Below are 19,782 nucleotides of genomic sequence, written 5' to 3' on the forward strand. Positions count from 1 at the left end.
ATTCAGAAAAAAAATATGTTTAAGTTACATCCTTTTTCTGTTTTCATTTTTTGGTTTATTCATGATAAAGCGCGTAAGTTTCACGTAAGTTTCATAATAAGAAAGTGCTTTGGACATGCAGAAGTTGTATATAATTAGGTCCAAGCTTCCATAAACAACTGACATAAGCAATATACATTGTATATACTTCAGTCAGTCATATAATGAACAGTTACCAGTACTTAAGCGAAATTAGAATTTGCTTTCAAATAAAGTAGATTTTTTCCTGTAAAACCAGAATGTTCGTTGAACGTTCATTCAATAGGAAGTTAATGATACATATTGAATAAAAAGACGACAAACACAATTTTAAGGTAATCTGAGATGGAATCATAATTTTTACTTTAATTACAAGATATCAAACAACATCTCTGAAACACAACAATAACAATATGGATTAACAACTATCACACACATCTGGCGTTTCACGCCAAAGTAATCAAAACACAGGGGTTGTCTTGGTCACAAAATCGACACAATCCTGTCATTTTCTGTCATATAACCCGTGAACTGTACGTCAACACCAGGTTCAGGAGGCGGTATGTTTATGCTCTCGGCCTCCCCATGATTACAGGGTAAACGTGTTTGCACTACACTGAAAGTGCTATAAAGTTCGATATGCCCTTTTCATAGCCATTTTATGGATATCTATTATCTAGACATACACGCAACACGAACCAACATTATTTGTCAGAACCATGAAATTAAACATGTCATAAACGTATGAAGGAGATCCACAAGTTTTTTTCCCTTTTTTCACGTGGCAGTTCGCAGTTTGTTTCGACTCCGTTAAACGCACGTTTAGTTTAATTGATACTGAGGTTTATTCAATTTAATTAATATGTGAGACGAATGGTGAAAATGAACGATTTTATAATCTCTTCGTGACGTCATTGTCATGACGTCAATTTAGGACTTGCAATATCAACTGAAGTCCTCCTTCTGTCCAGCTCATTGTCCTTCTTTCCGAACATGGCACCTAGTTTCCTGGAAACGGTCACCAGCGAGCTTCGTCGCCGTTTTAACAACGGTTTATTCTGTTGTACTATCTTTGTTTCTCTCAGAAGTGCCTGAAACGCAACACTTATAGTTATATTGGTTTCGGCAGCTGACACCTCATAGTACTGACAGTTAAACTCGAGCGCCATCTGGTGGCCTTCGTCGACACCAACCTCACGCCGATGTTCTAGATCTGTTTTGTTACCGATTAGTAATGTTGGGACGTATGATGATGATCGCTGTTTGTTGACAGTCTCAAGGAGAAGTTTAGCACGCTCGAAAGAGCATTTATCACATATACTGTATACAATGACGAACGCATCAGCCCACGTGACTTGGCCATCCGCCGGAAGTGTAGTACAGTCCTGGAAAGAAATTTTCAAAAAAATTAATAAGAATTTGAAAATTTGTATATCTCTCGACAGTGAGTAATGTACTGTAACATATTTTCAAGCAATATTATCAAACGTTATCACATGTATTCTGAATGGGGAAAGAAACGCAATAATAAATTGCACGGTTAAGGGGAAATATAAAAGATGTTGTAGAATATGACAGTGGTGTAATCGAAACTAAAAGACAGAGAGCCGCTCTTAATCTCTTAAAATTTCATCCATGTTCATATAGCTCAATTTTAGGTCAGATTTCGGGTAAATCCAATACAAGGGCTTCCGTCTCAAAATGAATAGCGTTCTGGGCCCCTTCAATATCGTTTATCATGCTCCCCTGAGCTGCATTGGTTTCATGGACTCGTTTGACCCTCCTCATTGGACAACTGAGCGACATAGATCGGCCCACATATTATCCTTCTGTCCAACTCGTTCCATAAATGTTCTATCGGTGAGAGGTCATACCGGGCAATATCTAATTGCGTTTTCTTTTTCCTTTATACACTGGTTTGTCGTTCATACAATGTATATAATATTTTGCAGATGAGAAAGGTGGTTAATTTCAAGAAATCCTTGTTATTGATTAGATAGCCATATGATGAGTATTATATTTTTATGTAATCGCCCCCTCAAGTGGCACTATAACAGTGCTACAGACCTTGGTAGATTTCGGCTCATGGAAGGATTGAATAAAAGACATACAAGTATTTGTTCCTTTCAAAACAAATTTAGAGTTAGGTGCAGCGGAGCCAAAATAAATTGAACTACACCGTACATCTGCTTTGTCCTTCTAGGACTCACCAGAGATGTTGGGGGGGGGGGGGGGGGGGGGGGGTAGCCCAAACCGCCAAACAGACCGAAAGAAATGCAAAAATCTTGATGAGGAAGGTATAAAAGACCCAAAATTAAAATTAATTTCATAATTTACATTACTGGATTTGCCTAATCTACATATTGGATAGTATAACAATACACAACTGTATCATATTACGTAACCATGATATTAATATTGGATGCATTATGCATTTCTTAATCTGCTATTATCCTCTGTTGATGAAACTGGAGATTTTATACCAGCATGTGATTGTTAGAATGGAGAGGATAGTTCTCTTTGTTAAAACTGGACAATCTGTACTGTGGCCTACATCATTTGGACCGATTTTTGTGTAATGTGAGGATCGATAGATTTTGTTTGTATTGCTTGTGGTTTCTTAATTTCACTTTGGGAACATGATATACGTCAATATGGATTTGCGTAGTGGTTTGTTCCTGGACACCTGCTCCTAATTCTTCTTTTAGTATTATCAGTAATGCTTCTTGTTTTTTTACCAGATTTGTGAAATACTGTTTTGTTACTGTCTTTAGTCTATATTGTCTATGAAACCACAATGGCATTCTTATGATGTTAGTCGTACAGTTAAATGTAAAATATTTTGAAAACCTGATTAAATAAACATTTAATATTAAGTAGACCATTATACCACACATCGGTTACCTAATGTGACTGCTGTGTTATCGACACTACCAGACGCTAATCGTCAGAGTTGTAACTGTTACTTAAGGTCACGTATCAACCAAATATTGATTTAACGTATCAGTGTGAGAGTTACGGGAACATGCCTGTATGTTTTCTCTACGTGAAAAATACTTAATGATACTAGCAGTACAATGTAAAGTGTTCAAGCTAGGATAATCTTTTTGGACAATTTGTCAATGTTTCATAACTACGAATGATCACATGTTAATATGTTAATATAAGTGAAAACAATGTACTTGTGGATCTCAATAAAATTATTTTCTTATCATCGATTTATTGAATCCCGTTAGCAATAAGATGGAAATTCGTAAACAGTCTGTGATTATTTAAAATATTTCAGCTTTCTGGTATCAGTTAGTTTATCGTGAAACATGTCTCGTTGAGAACAAGACAAATTTGTTTAAGGACTTGATTGGAACATGTATCCATGCTTTCAGGTTATTCCTTGTCAAGAACAGATGATTTTCTATGGCATTTATCATACAAGTGGAGTGCATTGACAATGACACAAGGTACCCTGACCAACTTACTCGCCCAGTTTTCATTTAATATGACCTACATTGATGTTGACGAAACGTGTTTATCTTTGTGTAGCAATATTTCAGAAGTGTCCAAATATTGTGAGCTAATTTAGGTTGTCCTACACACGTATCACCAGTATGTCTATTTGTATCCCCGATAGCTGTATTGTGACTGGTCCAAATAATCATTGTAGCGGCATGCATAGACTAGAAAATGTTAGTTACCCTAAACGTCTAACTGGAAAACGGAATAATAAAAGCAATGAGAAAGAGTCTCATATATCGTTAGGGTTACTAATCAAAACATTTTTTTATGATTTATTTTCTTACCTTTTTTGTGCATGTGTCCAATATTTCTATGTCCGTCATATAATCCTCTTGTTTTATGCTTGATTTATACAGAAGATCTGTAACACAAAGCATAACAGTAATATAATTAATAATATGTCATACATGAATTACAAAAACAATATCTAAAATATCCGTCTTTTGGTCACATATCATACACCAAAAAATTATATATCATATACTAAAACTATATATAACATATCATGCACTAAAAATCTTACATCACAAATATTACACCACATATTAAATTTAAACATCACATATTAAGATTATATATCACAATCACATATTTAAATGAAGGATCAGAAGATTTCGGGGTTTTCTTTAACATATAACGGAAAAAACACATCAATCATTAACATATTTTTTCCACGGCATAACTTTAGGTTATATTTGAAACGGACTTAAATTTGTAATATGCAACATTTTATTTGTTAGATAACCTGAGATTATGATCAGTAAGAAAAACATCTAATTTACCTTGATACTTTGGGCGGTCATGAACAGAGATTAACGGTTTGATGTTGATGCCTTTATAAATAAATTAGCATTTCACCCGATGGGAAATCTGATTACATGATTCACAACATATTTTAATAAAAAGAAATTCTTCCAGCTCTCAGCCAATTTTGTAGACTTGGATTCATTTTTTCGATTATACTAGTATAGATTACAGAGAGATACATTGTCTGTGTGAAACGCCAGGAAAAAATATCTACTCGATTATTTCCCACCCTAGGGGTAGATCATATGTAAACAGTCCTTGAGCATTCCCCAGTATACACACAAACAACCGCCAACTTAACCCCTCACCGAGGATTAAACAACGGTCATTGAAGCCAAAGCGACAACATCATACGATTTGGACGACTTAGACACTTTTGTACTTTTATTCCTTATCAAAAGTACAATTCTGTCGTAAAAAGACTGCTTACGTACATAGGTGGTGTATTGACTCTACGAGTACACAACCTCTGTCAAACCTCCACTTGAGATTTCTGTTTAGTGACTTTGATGTTTAGACAGATGGTCGTAACACATTTTTGCTGGCCATTAACCTAATGAGTAGCAGTATCATATATCTATATAGTTTAATCGATCCAGGATCTGAACATTCCCGTATTTATGTAACAGATCACTATAATACAACATCTTTCGCACTGATCAACGTTAAACTCCAGCTGATCTAGTACCTATTGAACTCAAAGGTTTTGCTTATAAAAGAACATTTGACATCCTGTTTAACTTTCTTGAATAAAAAACAAGATTTGAAATGAGACATTTGACGTCAATTAAAGTGCAACATGGTTGATTTCTTTAATATACACGATGCGACGCACAGCTGGCTATCTAATAGATATCTCTTAGAAACTAATACAATAATACCTAGCGAATACCTTAAACATTTTTATAATACTCTATGACTCTGGCTAATACTCAAGTTATGATAAGGTCAGCATTTTTTCGGGAATAAATATAGATGTATTTCATAATTACAAAAGTTCTGCATGTGTGCCGACATCAATTTCGTGTCAGGATAGCATGTATAACAAACTTTAGAAATTCACACAAAGAACGGTTATATTTCTATGTCTATCATTTCTGAAACATTACAATGTGTACGTGTGGTTGGTTTCGTGTGAGATAGATGATCCTTGACATGAACACTTTACACCTGTGTGAAATATATTGTATTCTCAGTTGCTACATTGACATCCTCGCATCACACGAAAGCGTCCACAAGCAGAATTAATTCAAGAAACAGTAAATATATTTATATTGAAATAGGGTATTTTAATTATTCTTCAATGGTGGGTTTTATCCAATCGTAAAGTACAATTATCAGGAAAGATGGAAATAAACCCTAAACTATAAATTCAAATGTTTCGATCAATAAAGAAATAAAAGTCTGCAAAGGTCCAAATACTCATTAAAGTATAGTTACCCTGAAATGTTACATTCAATAAAGTAAAGCAAAACCTTATTTTTTTTTAAATACATTTCTTTATATCATAAGATAAAGAAGATTCTATACAAGGTATATTAAGTCGTGTTAAGTCCCCCCTTGATGGGCCTCAATTCGTATCTAAAATTTCACGACATTTTGTGTGTATTCTTGATATTGCATATCATTATAACAAACTATTCAATGCTCTTATTACAGGAGTAAGTGACAGGAAAGCAATCAAATCTTCCTGTGGTCCTTCTTTGTCTGTATATCAGCGGGAAACGACTACCACAGCAGGTATGGTATTAAAGTAAACTTTCCCATCAACCTTCCGTTTGAGAATTGAAAAATGATCTTTTAGGATGTAAAACTTTCGCTCAACGTTAAAAAACAGAAAGCAAATTTGGTTTCTTTTCTTTAAAAATACGTGAATCACTTAGTTCCATTCTTAAATTTTTGCATTTCTCATAGAAAACAACGACGTCTCTTAAATGAGATTCCCATGCGCTCCATATACCGGGAGTATATTCGAAACATGAAAGTTACAAATAAGTTTTGTAGAATCCCCAGTTTCTGTTCTGATTTTCTTATTTCCGGTTCCTTATATCATTGATTATTCTTGAAGACAGAATATATTGATCATTCTGTATCTACATTACCCTATCAAACTTCTTTGTTTTCAAATATTCTATACACGTATGCTTTCTGTGTATATGCCTAAGCGTATATTCTAAGCTAACAAGGAAGAAACGGATGTCAGTGAAAGATGCTCCATCAAGAAGTTAATTTACCCGTGTTATGGGTTAAGGTACCCCGCTCTGAACATAAAACTGGTCCATTGTGCCTTCTTACCTATGTTTGAATTGTATTCACCAATGAATCTTCGGGTTAAAAATCTCACCGTCACAGCTGTAAAAAATAAAAATAAAGAAAGATAATATATAATGTTACGATTCATGTGAGCAAATATAGTCTTCTGTTTATATGATATTAGATCATTTCATCTTTACCGTCTGTCAATTTCTTACATTTATATATGTCTGTTCTAGATATAAATCAAGCCATATGAGTACTGTTAAAAGAAATAATGACATTCAAATTTCAGATTTATATCAATTCATATTAGTTGGTAGACTTTTCTGCATGATACGTGTCATTTAATGACATGGCAAAACTAGAAATATTCCATTGGAATTTCCCCTTTTCTTTGTATGCAAACTTTCAAAATACCGCATGATAAACAAGATGATTATCACATATTTTAGAATTTTAACCGAATAATATAGTCAAAGTATGACGAATGATGTATGAACTGTCTCTATAAGCCACCCATATTTGACGAGTAAATATCATTGATGTTTGACCTTGGAATGTAGATACAAAATAGAAACCAGCCTATTTTTGGTTGGACAGTAAAATCAGTGATATATGGACTACAAAAATAGTTGAAGGTGATCATAAGCCTGTAATTAGCTAATAATAACCCAACCCCTTAGATGTGGGCCTAGGTTCCTGTTTCTTTGCCTTCCCTTTATAGTGTCGCCTACACAGCGACTAGTGCCTGGATTATACATACAATGGGTATATACAGCACCGCTCACGTTATGTTGTATAAGACTTATATCAAGATAGCATATTCAGAGGAAGTACATGATGAAGACTAGTTCCCGGTTCATCATTGTACAATGTACCTTAGCTTCCGAAACTGGCCCCTAGAAGGTTGATGTCTTCTAAGCTAAGCCCATTATAGAGTGATATTTAACCCCAAAAAAAATATATTTGTTCAACATTTTTAAGTAATCGATATGAAAGAATATATTTTGTTTGACAAGTAATTGATACGATATTTTAACAACACATATTTCTGCCTCTGTTATTATTCTATTAAATATTGCTAGCGACAAACAAGATGCGTTCGCTTGACTCATTATTCGACATGTATGACATAAATACTATTTTTTACCTAATGGAATCTCAGATAATTATTTAATTTAGATGCGTTTTACTCGTCAGGATGAAATCTATTTTAGTTCAACATCCCGTTTCCTTCTCATAATTGTCATTGCCCAACCAACAATAAACGTTAGAAATATTTTAAATCAAATTTCTTACAGGAAAAGCATAGTTAACTTCGAGAAATCAGTAAAACTTGTGGATATATTGTTTACAGGTCTTGAAATGGATTGAAATAGGAATGTCAAAGTGTGAAAATTGTGCAGATTTCGTCCTTGTACTGAAAAACCAATGGTCGAATCAAATTACTATGCCACTGTTGATGTTCTTCAGCATAGATTGAATCATATCTGGTAGAAGGCGTTACATTCCTGAGGTGCCCTTCCTTTTGTAAATTATTGACATAAAAACAGGTGTCAATGCATATCCTGTTGTTATCTAGATAACAAGATACCTGCAATGTGGAGTGATTACCGCCTGCATGCAAAACTTTTTTCTGATGTTGCTAGATTTTAGATTGTGTTGAAATCATGCGATCAAAATCAAGAGCTGACAAGAAATACAAAAAATACACTATGGTATTTTAATGGTCTGCATCTTTGCAGAAAATGTAATTTTTCGCATATCTCATTTTTTTCGTTAAGATTAAATATAGGTATCCTCCATCACTGTGAAACCATATAATTATACCACCATAAGCTGTTTAATCGTAAACTACGATGTAAATGTTATACTAAATAATAATACTATGACTTTACATAGAAATTGAAAGGAACAATGGTGTTTGTTACACACAGATAGTGATTCTATTTCAACAAGTATGCTGGATGACTGGTGTCGATTTCAACACACCTGAAACATACATTTTTCAGCTGCCACCTGCGACTGTCACTCAAAGCCCATCAGTCAAGAGACTGTTCAAAGAATTGTCAACTTTACCAAGTTAAAAATGTACATTAAAATAAATTCATCTCAAATAAAATGATATTTACCTCAAACTATTTTTAAAGCAAAAGCCGGTTAATTACTAACTACTATCAATAGTTTTATATCTGATGTCATACGTTAAATATGAAACATAAACGTTCCCCGTGAATTTTTTTATGAAGTTGATCATACTTGAACATGACTTAAATTGACATCTGCACATGATATGAAATCTACCCGGGTATGTTTGATAGATGTTTGTTGTCACATTGGTAGCACTACTTTATACCCATGTAGCAGTTAACCGAGACGGTCATCGTCAATTCGTGAGCACACAGTGGCTGGTACTGTAGGGTGACTGTGTAGACACACCCTTAAAAAATAGTCCTTTTACACTGACCTTGCTACAATTGTCTATTTATGGACCATTTCTGCATTAAGAATAATTAAATCTTTTATTCAAGGTATTTATGATAATACGATATGACGTAATATCTGATGAGAAACTTTGTAAGTATAAACATTTACGGTTACCCAAAGCACAATCTTCAAATCTTCTTCATTATAAATATATATTGCGTTAACAATAATTGTCATCTTTTAATGAATCGACGGTTTATCTGTTCTTGATTTTGAAATAAGACAAACTTAGATCTGATCTTTTGAATTTTTTTTTTTTTTAATTTTCCTGAAGATTCCTGGACTGAGCATACATTAAGATTGTTTGATATATAAGCGACGTACAGAACGTGTTTTACTGTAATAACCTTCAAAAGTAAGATATATTACAATGAGTATGTTGTCCTTGTATGTATCTACACAATGGGATTTCTAGGTTACCAGTGAGTATCAGCGTTCTATGCCCAAATGTTCTACGACCTTTTTGAGTCATAATCATGGTTTTTTTTCTCACGAAGCTGACCTAACACTGCCAGATATAGCTCAAGCTATTCAGAAAATATGTCGTTTAAAACACACAAAGATTGGCATTTATTACAAAATGATTACATAATTAGGAGAAACGAAGGAAAATCCGCCAGTGTTGTAAATAGGACATTTTGTGTAAAACATACCCCTTTGTACTATACATAGAACCACGGCCTTTTATGTTGTAACATTACCTCACACCGAGGATATCGCATTTTTTAAACTGAGCTGTTTAATTTGTTATGTTAAACAGAAGCTAATTTATATCGTATGAAAGTCGAACGATTCTGCATATATAATACATTAGAACCATTTTAAACTCCTCAATTTGCGCCAATCTCTCTTTCGTTTATTTGACCGATTATACGTTTTGTGTGGTAATTATTTTGTGACATTGAAACCGCATTTTCTGTTTTTATGGTATTATTGCTTAAAATGGAAACCAAATTCTCTTTTTTCGTTGTATTAGTGTGTAATATGGAAACCATTTTTTTTCATGGTATTAGTGTAACATGTAAACCATATTTTCTGTTTTCATGGTATTAGTGTAACATGTAAACCACATTTTCTGTTTTCAAGGTATTAGTGTAACATGTAAACCACATTTTCTGTTTTCATGGTAATCTTTTGTGACATGGAAACCGACCTTAACAGTTTTGTTACAGGGAAACCAAATTGTCTGTTCCCATGGTAACATTTGGTGATACGATAACTGAGGCTCCTATTTGCACAATACATGTACATTTATTATTTTGTCACACAGAAACTTTGTAGTAGTAGCTTGTAACATGCAATCTGCGGTTTCCGATACTATGTTATCATTTTCAACAACGGAAAATAAAGCTCCTATTCGTATGGTATAATGTTTTGATATGTACATCGATGTTCCTGTTTATATTGAGTTACTTAGTACCGTGTACATATGAACTCCTATTTGTTTCAAGTTAGTAAGTAATCTGGGCGTGCATGCTCCTGTTTGAATAGTTTTTATTCTCCATTTTCAGCGCATCTTAACAGTTATATTAATGAACATATCAGCAATACAAAGATTACACCTATTATAGCATAAGCTATATGCGTAGTTCTTCAACATTTTAAATATGCATTTGAAACTTTATCTACCACCTATGTATTCAGGTTGTTCTATTTCTGACTCTTACATCCTTACAATTCAACATTTCTCATGGTTTCTGACAGTGATCATGATTTAACCTTTAAATAATCACTAACTGTGCATTAGTGTATTTACACAGACTTAGTATTTTTCTGAAATAAAATACCTTATCTTCTACAAAATTGTCAACCAAGGAACGTTATCTCGATACTGATAAATAGCATTTCGGATGTAAACCGGAATTAAGATACATAAAGGGGAAAGTTCCTGTTGTTTGTCCTGTAAATCCGCGTTTTGTTACAAACGACATCTTAGATAAATCACTTTCTTCATATACATTTAACCAAACCAAACAAAAGGCATATGTAAATATAGACATACCTATATATGTATACTACACATACATGTCCGTAATCTATAAATACTTAGTATTTAAACTTAATTAATACCAATAAAGTACTGGAAAGATGTATAGTTTGAAAAAGGAAATGACTTCATTTGATAAAAAGATGGACATTTCTCTATCCTTTAGAGCAACATCGATGACAGAAAAGACCATCAGAGTTAAAGTACCGACTTTGGTCCTTGTAGTTACGTTATATGTTTTTGATATCTATTTTCAGATACTGTACACAGATTTTAAAGAAAACAACCTCTTACAGAATAATTTCATATTCAGGTAATTTATTGTATGTACACCTTTCTGTGGAAAATTGATAAACCAATGTCACGTTATAACACTTGTAACAAGATATTCATACTTGATGACATTGTTTAATAGAAATATCAAGGGCAGTTAATACCCAGATTGGACGTATCCGTTCATCGTGGCTTAATGCCTTAAGATGGATGAGTATTTGTAGTGACATATAAGTCGTTGAGTCAACACAATACAATGTGTATGAAGTACCTCTGACGGGATAACATTATCATCTAAATTCTAACACAGGTATATGTTGAGTGTCAGCGATTTTGAGATAAGATTTTGTGAATATGTCTTAAAAAATGTCTGATCAAATCAAAGGGATATAATGTCGCCTGTTGGTCGGCCATAGACTGAAGTACCATACAACGGAAATCCATTAGAGTAAGGACACTTTATCAGTGACACTCTCACACATAATATATCGATTACAGGTGAAAATTTTACAGGTAGGTGGCAATAATATAGCCTATGCATGTACAACCGAGGAATTTTGTCTACAGGTATGATATGTCTGATAGATAAACTTCCTCAACACCGAGATACACTATGCTGGTGTTTATTGCGAAATCTGTTTCCTTTTGTGGGTTATGGTTCCTATGTATAGCCTAAGTTAGGTCGATGTTTTCTCTTTGATTTGTTACACTATCTTGCATTAGAAAAGAAATCAAACAATACAAAATCAATACTTCATCGAATCTAAATGGTTCAAAAGTTTAGATAATGATGTATAATACAAATTTCATTATTTCTAAAACCTAAGACACTTGAAAATAACTTAGAGGACACCTGAAATCTTTCAGCGGATAGTAATTTTCAGGTAACGACTATCAAGGCAATGCCTTAAGTTTGTGCAAACATCTTACTATGTTGCTATTCAATGAGGTATTAAGCGCATTTCTTACATTTAACACTAGCACACAACCCTTCTTCCTTCATGGTGATGATGCTTCAATGTTAGACGTGAGTCGACCTGGCTTGTGTAAGGCACTCCAGTATCTAGCCATACCAGAGTTCTGCCTTGTTAAGCTGCTAATGTGATATCAAATAGAAACCCACTGATATATAGGCATCCATTGTGAGCTCTTCCGCTGTTACTCTGTCCACCAAAACAAATAATTTCCGACAAAATACATGTTTACAAAATTCAAGCTCGCCAATCATAATTTGCAATGTAAATGGTGTCCGTTATTTCAAAAAAAAAAATTAGAAAAATACACAATCTCTAAGGAAGCAACATGAATAGTTAGTCAACAGTGGTATCCTATAATGCAATTTTAATCATTAAAACAGGATAATAGAAAAAATATACAAACCTGATTTTCCTACTTTTTCGGCTCCAAGAACCACGACTCTGAGGCTTGACATATTCAGCTTCATTGGTGATAGTGTAAACAAAAAATTACCAAATCTGACTGATAGTTTCTACATAGCAAACAGCCACTGCATCGAGATTGTCAGCTTTTGGCTCCTGTTTGTATGGGTTTTTAACAGATAATTACACACTGTTCCAATCCAGAAACGTCAAATTCTTCCAACCAACACCGATGAAAGGAGAACCATATCAATAGTTCATCTTTAAGTTAATAAATCTTCCCTCGGCTCGCAGTGAAATATTTGTCATCTTATATCCCTTAAGAAACACGCAGACACGCCTTTTAACTTTAGAGTAGGATTTAACCGAGTATTCCTTTTTCTTCAAAATTATTGTTAGTCGTCCTTGTTATGAAGAGACTGTGCCCCAACCGCTGTTCGCGGTGCTTTAAGATTAGGTCCACCTGACACACAGGTATAATGTCAACATACGGATCACGTGGTCTCAGGTGTATTATACAGGTACGTGTGATCTCCTTGGTGTATCTGAACCTGTATACCAGTATACTCACACCTTTATAAGCCCGTAGCTAAAGTGACTTTATATATCTACCACGTAATGTCCCATCTGCGACACACTATATATTATGAAAAGTTTCTGATTGGGTTTGTTGATAAATAGAAAACATGTATTTTTGTTAGAAAAAACATATCTTATGTTCTGGCAGTTTAAACGTTTCCTCTATAATATAATCAAATGTAGCCAGAGTTTAACTTCAAACAAGTCTCAACGATTTACCTGTTACACTGTTATCTTGTTTAGGGATAAGCAGGTGTTGCATTATGTAACCGATGTTTGTTTAGACTCAACTTTAAGCTGGGGTATTATTGACATTGGTTACCTGAAGTGGAAGGTAAGAAAGTAATATGTATTTCAATATATTAATAGACAATTAAGATTAATTATCTGAAATATTATTTTTGATTTTATACATCTCCCTACATTTTGTGCACATGTCGTAAAAAGGTACTGCTTTGTGACGTTATTATTGCAGTAATCTGTACCAGGGTACAATCCTACATATATTGTTGATTAATCTGACCTATTATGACACACATCCACGACATAAGACATGTTAATCTGGGCCGATGTACTACGCTATTGACATATAACTACATGTACCCAATAAGCAGAGAATATCGAGATGGAAATTATATAATATAAATACAGGTCGTGCCATAAACAAACATAAAATTACAAGTTTTAATAATACGCTTTCATTTCATTTTAATTATATTTACTTTTCTTCGAAAACTTTCCAATACCTTCGTACTGATTTAAGTTTTTATTGAATAAAGAAACATGCAAATTGAAATAACTTAAATAGTTTTGAGCATGGGTATCTCGAAAGGAATGCATGTAGATTTGAATTAAGTCCGTGTAAATCTTGAGATACATTACAGAGACCATGACAGGTGTGCGAATTAAGGAATGTCGAATCAATCACATTCAATTCTACCTGGTAATTGAACAGGTAATCAGGCATACCTGTACACAGGTTTATCCCGCATACTAAACATTCTTCCTTGTATATACCTGTTCAGCCTTAGAGGGAAGTAATAAACATATACGACTTCTATTAAGTTTTTGTAATGAGTATAACAATAGTGTATGGCTTTAACGGGTTATGTCGCTGGAATTTCAGCAGGATAGAATACTGCTATATAAAATAGTTTGACTATGCGAAGAAAATAATGAGTTTTCCATTTGAAATGAACAGAGAGCATGAAAACATATAATTCAACCTTTGAAATGCCAAATTGGAAACGTGAATACGTACCGGCTTGCAAAGAAATAACTTGGTTGTAACTTACAAAGACGGCTCACCACACACAACATTTTAACGTACTTTTCTAACAGAAAAGAGTGTTAAGTTTTTTTTATTGTGGGAAAGTAAAAACAACTGGTTTAATACCAATATGTTCTGTAGAATTGGTCTCGGTTTCACCAACGTACCACAACTTTAGGAATTGCTTCAACTGAAAATAAATTATTGGATTCCAGGTCAAAATCTTGGAATTTCCTTGAATTTCTGCAATGCGCTCCTATAGAAAATTTCATGTTAATGGACTTTCCTAAGTACTAGTTATGCTGGAACTAGAGCATGGCTTTCATATGTCACCATTCACCCAGATTCATCTGAACAAAATGTGTATAATGTAACGTTCAAAATAGTCTACTTCTTTAGAGATATTTTCCTCGGTTTTTTTTAAGTATGTATGTGAATAGATTCACAATTAGAGAAATATGTAAGGATTCGGTTAAAACACTCTATGACAACCAATAGACAATTTTGACTGAACATAATCTCCTTTTGATTCCATATAACCAATAACCTAACCGAGAGACCTCACATGTGAAGCTGGGTATCACTAGCGATCTGTAATGAATATTAAGGAGCTAAACATATCCCAAGATATACGCGGGTGTCAGGACCCCCATTTAGAGTATCCCGGGTCGTCGTGGTTCAGCACTGTAAGATCCCAGTGTCATAGATACCCGTAGTTTATCACCTACCCCGCCCTGTACCAGGCTATCTAAGGCATCATAATGACATTTAACACATACATCTAAATGTTTAATTGTTGTTCCTCGATTTATTTAAACAAACTTAGAGTCAGTATCCTCTTAAATTATGAAAGCCTTTTCACAACTTTTTTATGTTAAACTATTTGTGTGGTTTTCGGATCTTCATTTGAATAAACAAGCGATTTGTTGTCATGTAAGCTGCTGATTGATACTCAGAAAACTAATTATAGTGAACAGTCCTTTTTGTTCCTTTTGATTCCCTTAGAAAGATTTATGAAGAATATTTAGACTTGTCTTCAAAGAAGCCTGTGGTTTTAAAGGTTTAGAATACTTTTTAAACTAAATTCTATTTGAAACACTAATTTAGAAAGAGTTGTTATTTGTGGTTGATGTAAAAATACATATTACACCCAGAGTCTTATCTACGTCATTCCAATTTCACAGGTCATCCAGGCTTACAACACCGTCATATCCATGTCACAGGTCATCCAGCGTCACAACTACGTCATATCCATATCACAGGTCATCAAGCGTCATAACAACGTCATATCCATGTCATAGGTCATCAAGCGTCATAACAACGTCATATCCATGTCACAGGTCACCCAGCGTCACAACTACGTCATATCCATATCACAAGTCATCAAGCGTCATAACAACGTCATATTCATGTCATAGGTCATCAAGCGTCATAACAACGTCATATCCATGTCACAGGTCATCCAGCGTCATAACAACGTCATATTCATGGCATAGGTCATCCAGCGTCTCAACTACGTCATATGCCAGTATATTGTCACACGTCATCCTGTATCATGTCCACGTCATATCCAAAGTCACGGGTCATCCTTTAACATATCTAGATCTTTTCCAATGTTATAGGTCATTCTGTGTCATATCCAGATTGTATCCAAAGTCTCAGGTCATCCTGTATTATATTCCCGTCATAATCAAGGTCACATGTCATTCTATATAATATTTACGTCTTATCCAGGTTCAAGTGTCATTTTGTGTCATGTTTTGTCTTTCCCCTGGGTCACAGGTCATCCTGTGCCATATGCAATGATCACAAACACTTTTTTTCGTAAAAAAAATAGAACGTCGGGCAAAATAAATATTGTGAAAATTGCATTGTGACATTTTGTACATTTTCCAATTTTCATTTACATCCTTCTTAGTTAACTTATTATTGTTTCTTTCAGCCATACGTGAAGTCACCAATCAAATTGCATCGGGAGTCAAAAATGTAAAAATGTTAAAATGTATTGTATAGATATAACACTGGTGGAATCTCTTAAAAATGAATGCTTCCTAAATGCATTATGATAATTTAAGGCTTTCTTTTCGAAATGACAAAACTACGGAATTTGTTTTATTTTGTTTCCAATTAAACTATTTCAAATACATAATAACAATAAAAGTTTTTTTTTTTTAAATCATAGTTATATCATCTAATATATTTGCCAGCAGATATCAATTTCAAAAGTTTGTGTTTAAAGATTGTGTATTCATGTCGCTGCAGTCCAACAGATATTTTCTATAGCTTTATAATTGGTAGGTGTACATATATTATGATAATCTATCTTAATATATCCAGCTGTGTCTAATAAAAGCTTACTGCAACACTATACGCCTGAACCTTGCACTGTTTCCCACCCACGGGTGCTGTATTTTCTACACTTGTTCCCTTAGAGGATCTTCATATGACAACAGTGACCCTGATCGCATGTTTGCGGGATAGGATACGTTCACCGTAAACATTTTTATTATACTAGGTATGGTTCTCTTGTCAATGTTTTTTTAGTAATGTATTCACAATTTTTAGCACAAATATTGAAATTAAACACCGATGAAGAATGTGACATATAAAAAGTTCTGCTTCAGAACTTATGGAAATCCGTTAACGTATGTTTATATAATGAAGCCCTTTAAAAATAGAACAGAAAAACAAAATTAAGATGTCGACATACTCGTGTTAAAGATGTAATAAGATCTGGTTCCCAGCTGATGATGATAATGATATGATTCAGCGCATTCCTCCAACGTGTCAAATAATTTACATTATCTTTTTGCCCTTATTTTGAAAATACGGATGGTTCAAAATGACTTGTCTGGAATTTATTTAACATGTATGAGTGATATTAAATTATCTCTGCCCCATACCAAGGGTATGCAAAGTTGATTAATTAGCATGTCAGTGTTAGCCTTGTATCTAGTCTGGGCTGACATTGCATCTTTGATGGAATGACTTTTCAGTTCTTGGACCCCTGTTGTTATTATTGATGTTCCCAATATGGGTATAATTCACCTTAAAGTGCTAAAATGCTTTCAACCTTGAAGCGCTCACAGGAGGTAAGTTGTCGGACCATTACGGTGTATAGTCCAATATCGGACCACAAATATATCAACCCGCCGTAATAACATTCCCATATCTAGGTCACGAATTATTGTTCTTGTCTTCCAACCATTGAATCCTGGATGTATTATGCTCATGACATCTAAGAACTTGTACACCGTTCGAGAAATTCCACACCTTCCTTTACGGTGCACTATTAAGTCCAAACAGGAATAATGGTAAGATATGACCTGCGCAAGGTCAAGCCAACACCACGCTTAATTGGAAAACGAATTTGTTTGATGATCATTTTTTAAATGGAAGATGTGTTGTATGTTTTAACTTTATGAAATAAATACAGTCTATAATAAATAAAGGGGATTTATTTACGTAAACTTACTTATAAACCATACGTGCTAAACATTTTAACTTATCGCTTAATTAGGATTTCTTTATTAATTTAATGTTAGCTCAAATTGTATATGTACATAACTCATATATTGGGTTTGATTTGAACGTATTTTATTGTTTGGATACAATTTGATTGTGCATACATTTTTAACAACTTATATAAACTCTCATCACAAATATATATTACAAAGATTGTGAAAGTGACACCGTATTCTTATAATGATTATAAAGAAAGAAAGGCAAAAAAGAATGACTGGAAGAAAGGTAGATCTAGAGATCTCAACGTCGGGTGAATGTTGCTACATTTGGATATACTACAAATTAGGGTTCATAAACGATATATACGATATGTATATTCAAACATACTTAATTAAAACTTATCAATAATTATTATAAACTAATGCATGACACATTCTAGCTACAAATCCAAATACACGTCACTTATCCATTGTCCACAAAACATATCTATACTTTATAGGTTTCTTATTCATATGCCTTGCATTATATGTTTGTTATAACCTGTAAATGATATACGTATTATATGTCCAATCACAATATTAACATCAACAAATTGTAGACTATATATGTCATGTCTTTATTTTGTGGATGTTCAAATCTTACTTGTTTACATCGTGATTTAATAATGTAATCCTAATGAAGGCATTAACTGTATTCATATCTTCAGTGTTAATATACATTATTCGAAAAAAGTTATCTAAAGTTGGAATCATAAATCACGATCATCCCTCGCATGATGATGGGCGCGTTCGAATACAGCATGAACTTTAGTGGTCAGTTCCCCTTTGGCACCTATAACACTTAATATTGAGAAACTCGAAACGCAACTTGAATGAAATAAGATCGCTTTGCCAGGATACTAAGGCTGTATGCGAAAAGTCCTTATAAAAGACACGAATTTTCCTTCACATAAGGAATTCCATCAGTGATATTTCAACATTTATTATCGAATACAGGTGTGCGTACTTTTCATTGTTATATGCTTATGTACAATCGGTCATAAATATAATTTATGTATATATCATAACGGAGATACAGGTGATCGGTAGACGCTCACTCTCCTGGAACACGTGGTACGCGTATCATATTTATGTTGTTTTAGGGGGTTTTTTTTTCGATTTTGTCTACATTGTTGTAGTTCGGATGCATCGATGCCTTCGTGCTCTTTCCTCTGTTATTCATCCTCTGCTGTGGTATTTTTTCTTGTATTAAACACACAATTAGACTAAAATCAAGTTGAAAAGATGAATCTCTGCGAAAAATGATCAAAGAACATGTGTTTTCCACTTCGTCATTAGGGCATTATAACGAGAACAACATCAAAGATCACTTGATAGTTTCCCTAAGTCTTGTGTAGTCAATCCACAACTATCTATGTCTATACACCCTTTGAACTTTTGTTGAAAATATGAGATTCATCTTGCACTTTGTAAAAGGTCACGTTAAAAATATCACCAAGCTGACCTTGTTGATAATAGAAATATCTTCTTGGTAAGACCTCTCTGTACGAGTATTACAAGGCCGAGTGGTTTGATGTCTTTGTAACAAAGGATATTATAATTACCGAGATATACAATATACACAACAATGTCGTTAGAAGTCGGGTATTAAAATTCCGCTGCATCATTCTACGTACTACAACGCTACTGTTACGCCACGGTAACGTAAACAACACTATACATAGCCCATGATCTATGGTAATTGGGATG

The 19,782-nt window shown here is 33.9% G+C and overlaps 1 protein-coding gene across 1 annotated transcript; it reads right to left on the reverse strand.

The window, feature by feature from the left end:
• Positions 1-346: 346 nt before the first annotated feature.
• On the reverse strand, positions 347-13,179 carry LOC117327302 (ras-related and estrogen-regulated growth inhibitor-like protein). Its single transcript, XM_033884227.1, has 4 exons — positions 12,722-13,179; positions 6,634-6,690; positions 3,816-3,892; positions 347-1,403 (listed from the first exon to the last, which is right to left on the reverse strand). Exons 1-4 carry the CDS (start codon positions 12,783-12,785, stop codon positions 936-938), a joined length of 666 nt encoding a protein of 221 aa, XP_033740118.1. The 5' UTR covers positions 12,786-13,179; the 3' UTR covers positions 347-935.
• Positions 13,180-19,782: the final 6,603 nt, after the last annotated feature.

This window comes from Pecten maximus, chromosome 5 (genome assembly GCF_902652985.1).
Source record: "Pecten maximus chromosome 5, xPecMax1.1, whole genome shotgun sequence".
NCBI classification, from domain to species: Eukaryota; Metazoa; Mollusca; class Bivalvia; order Pectinida; family Pectinidae; genus Pecten; species Pecten maximus.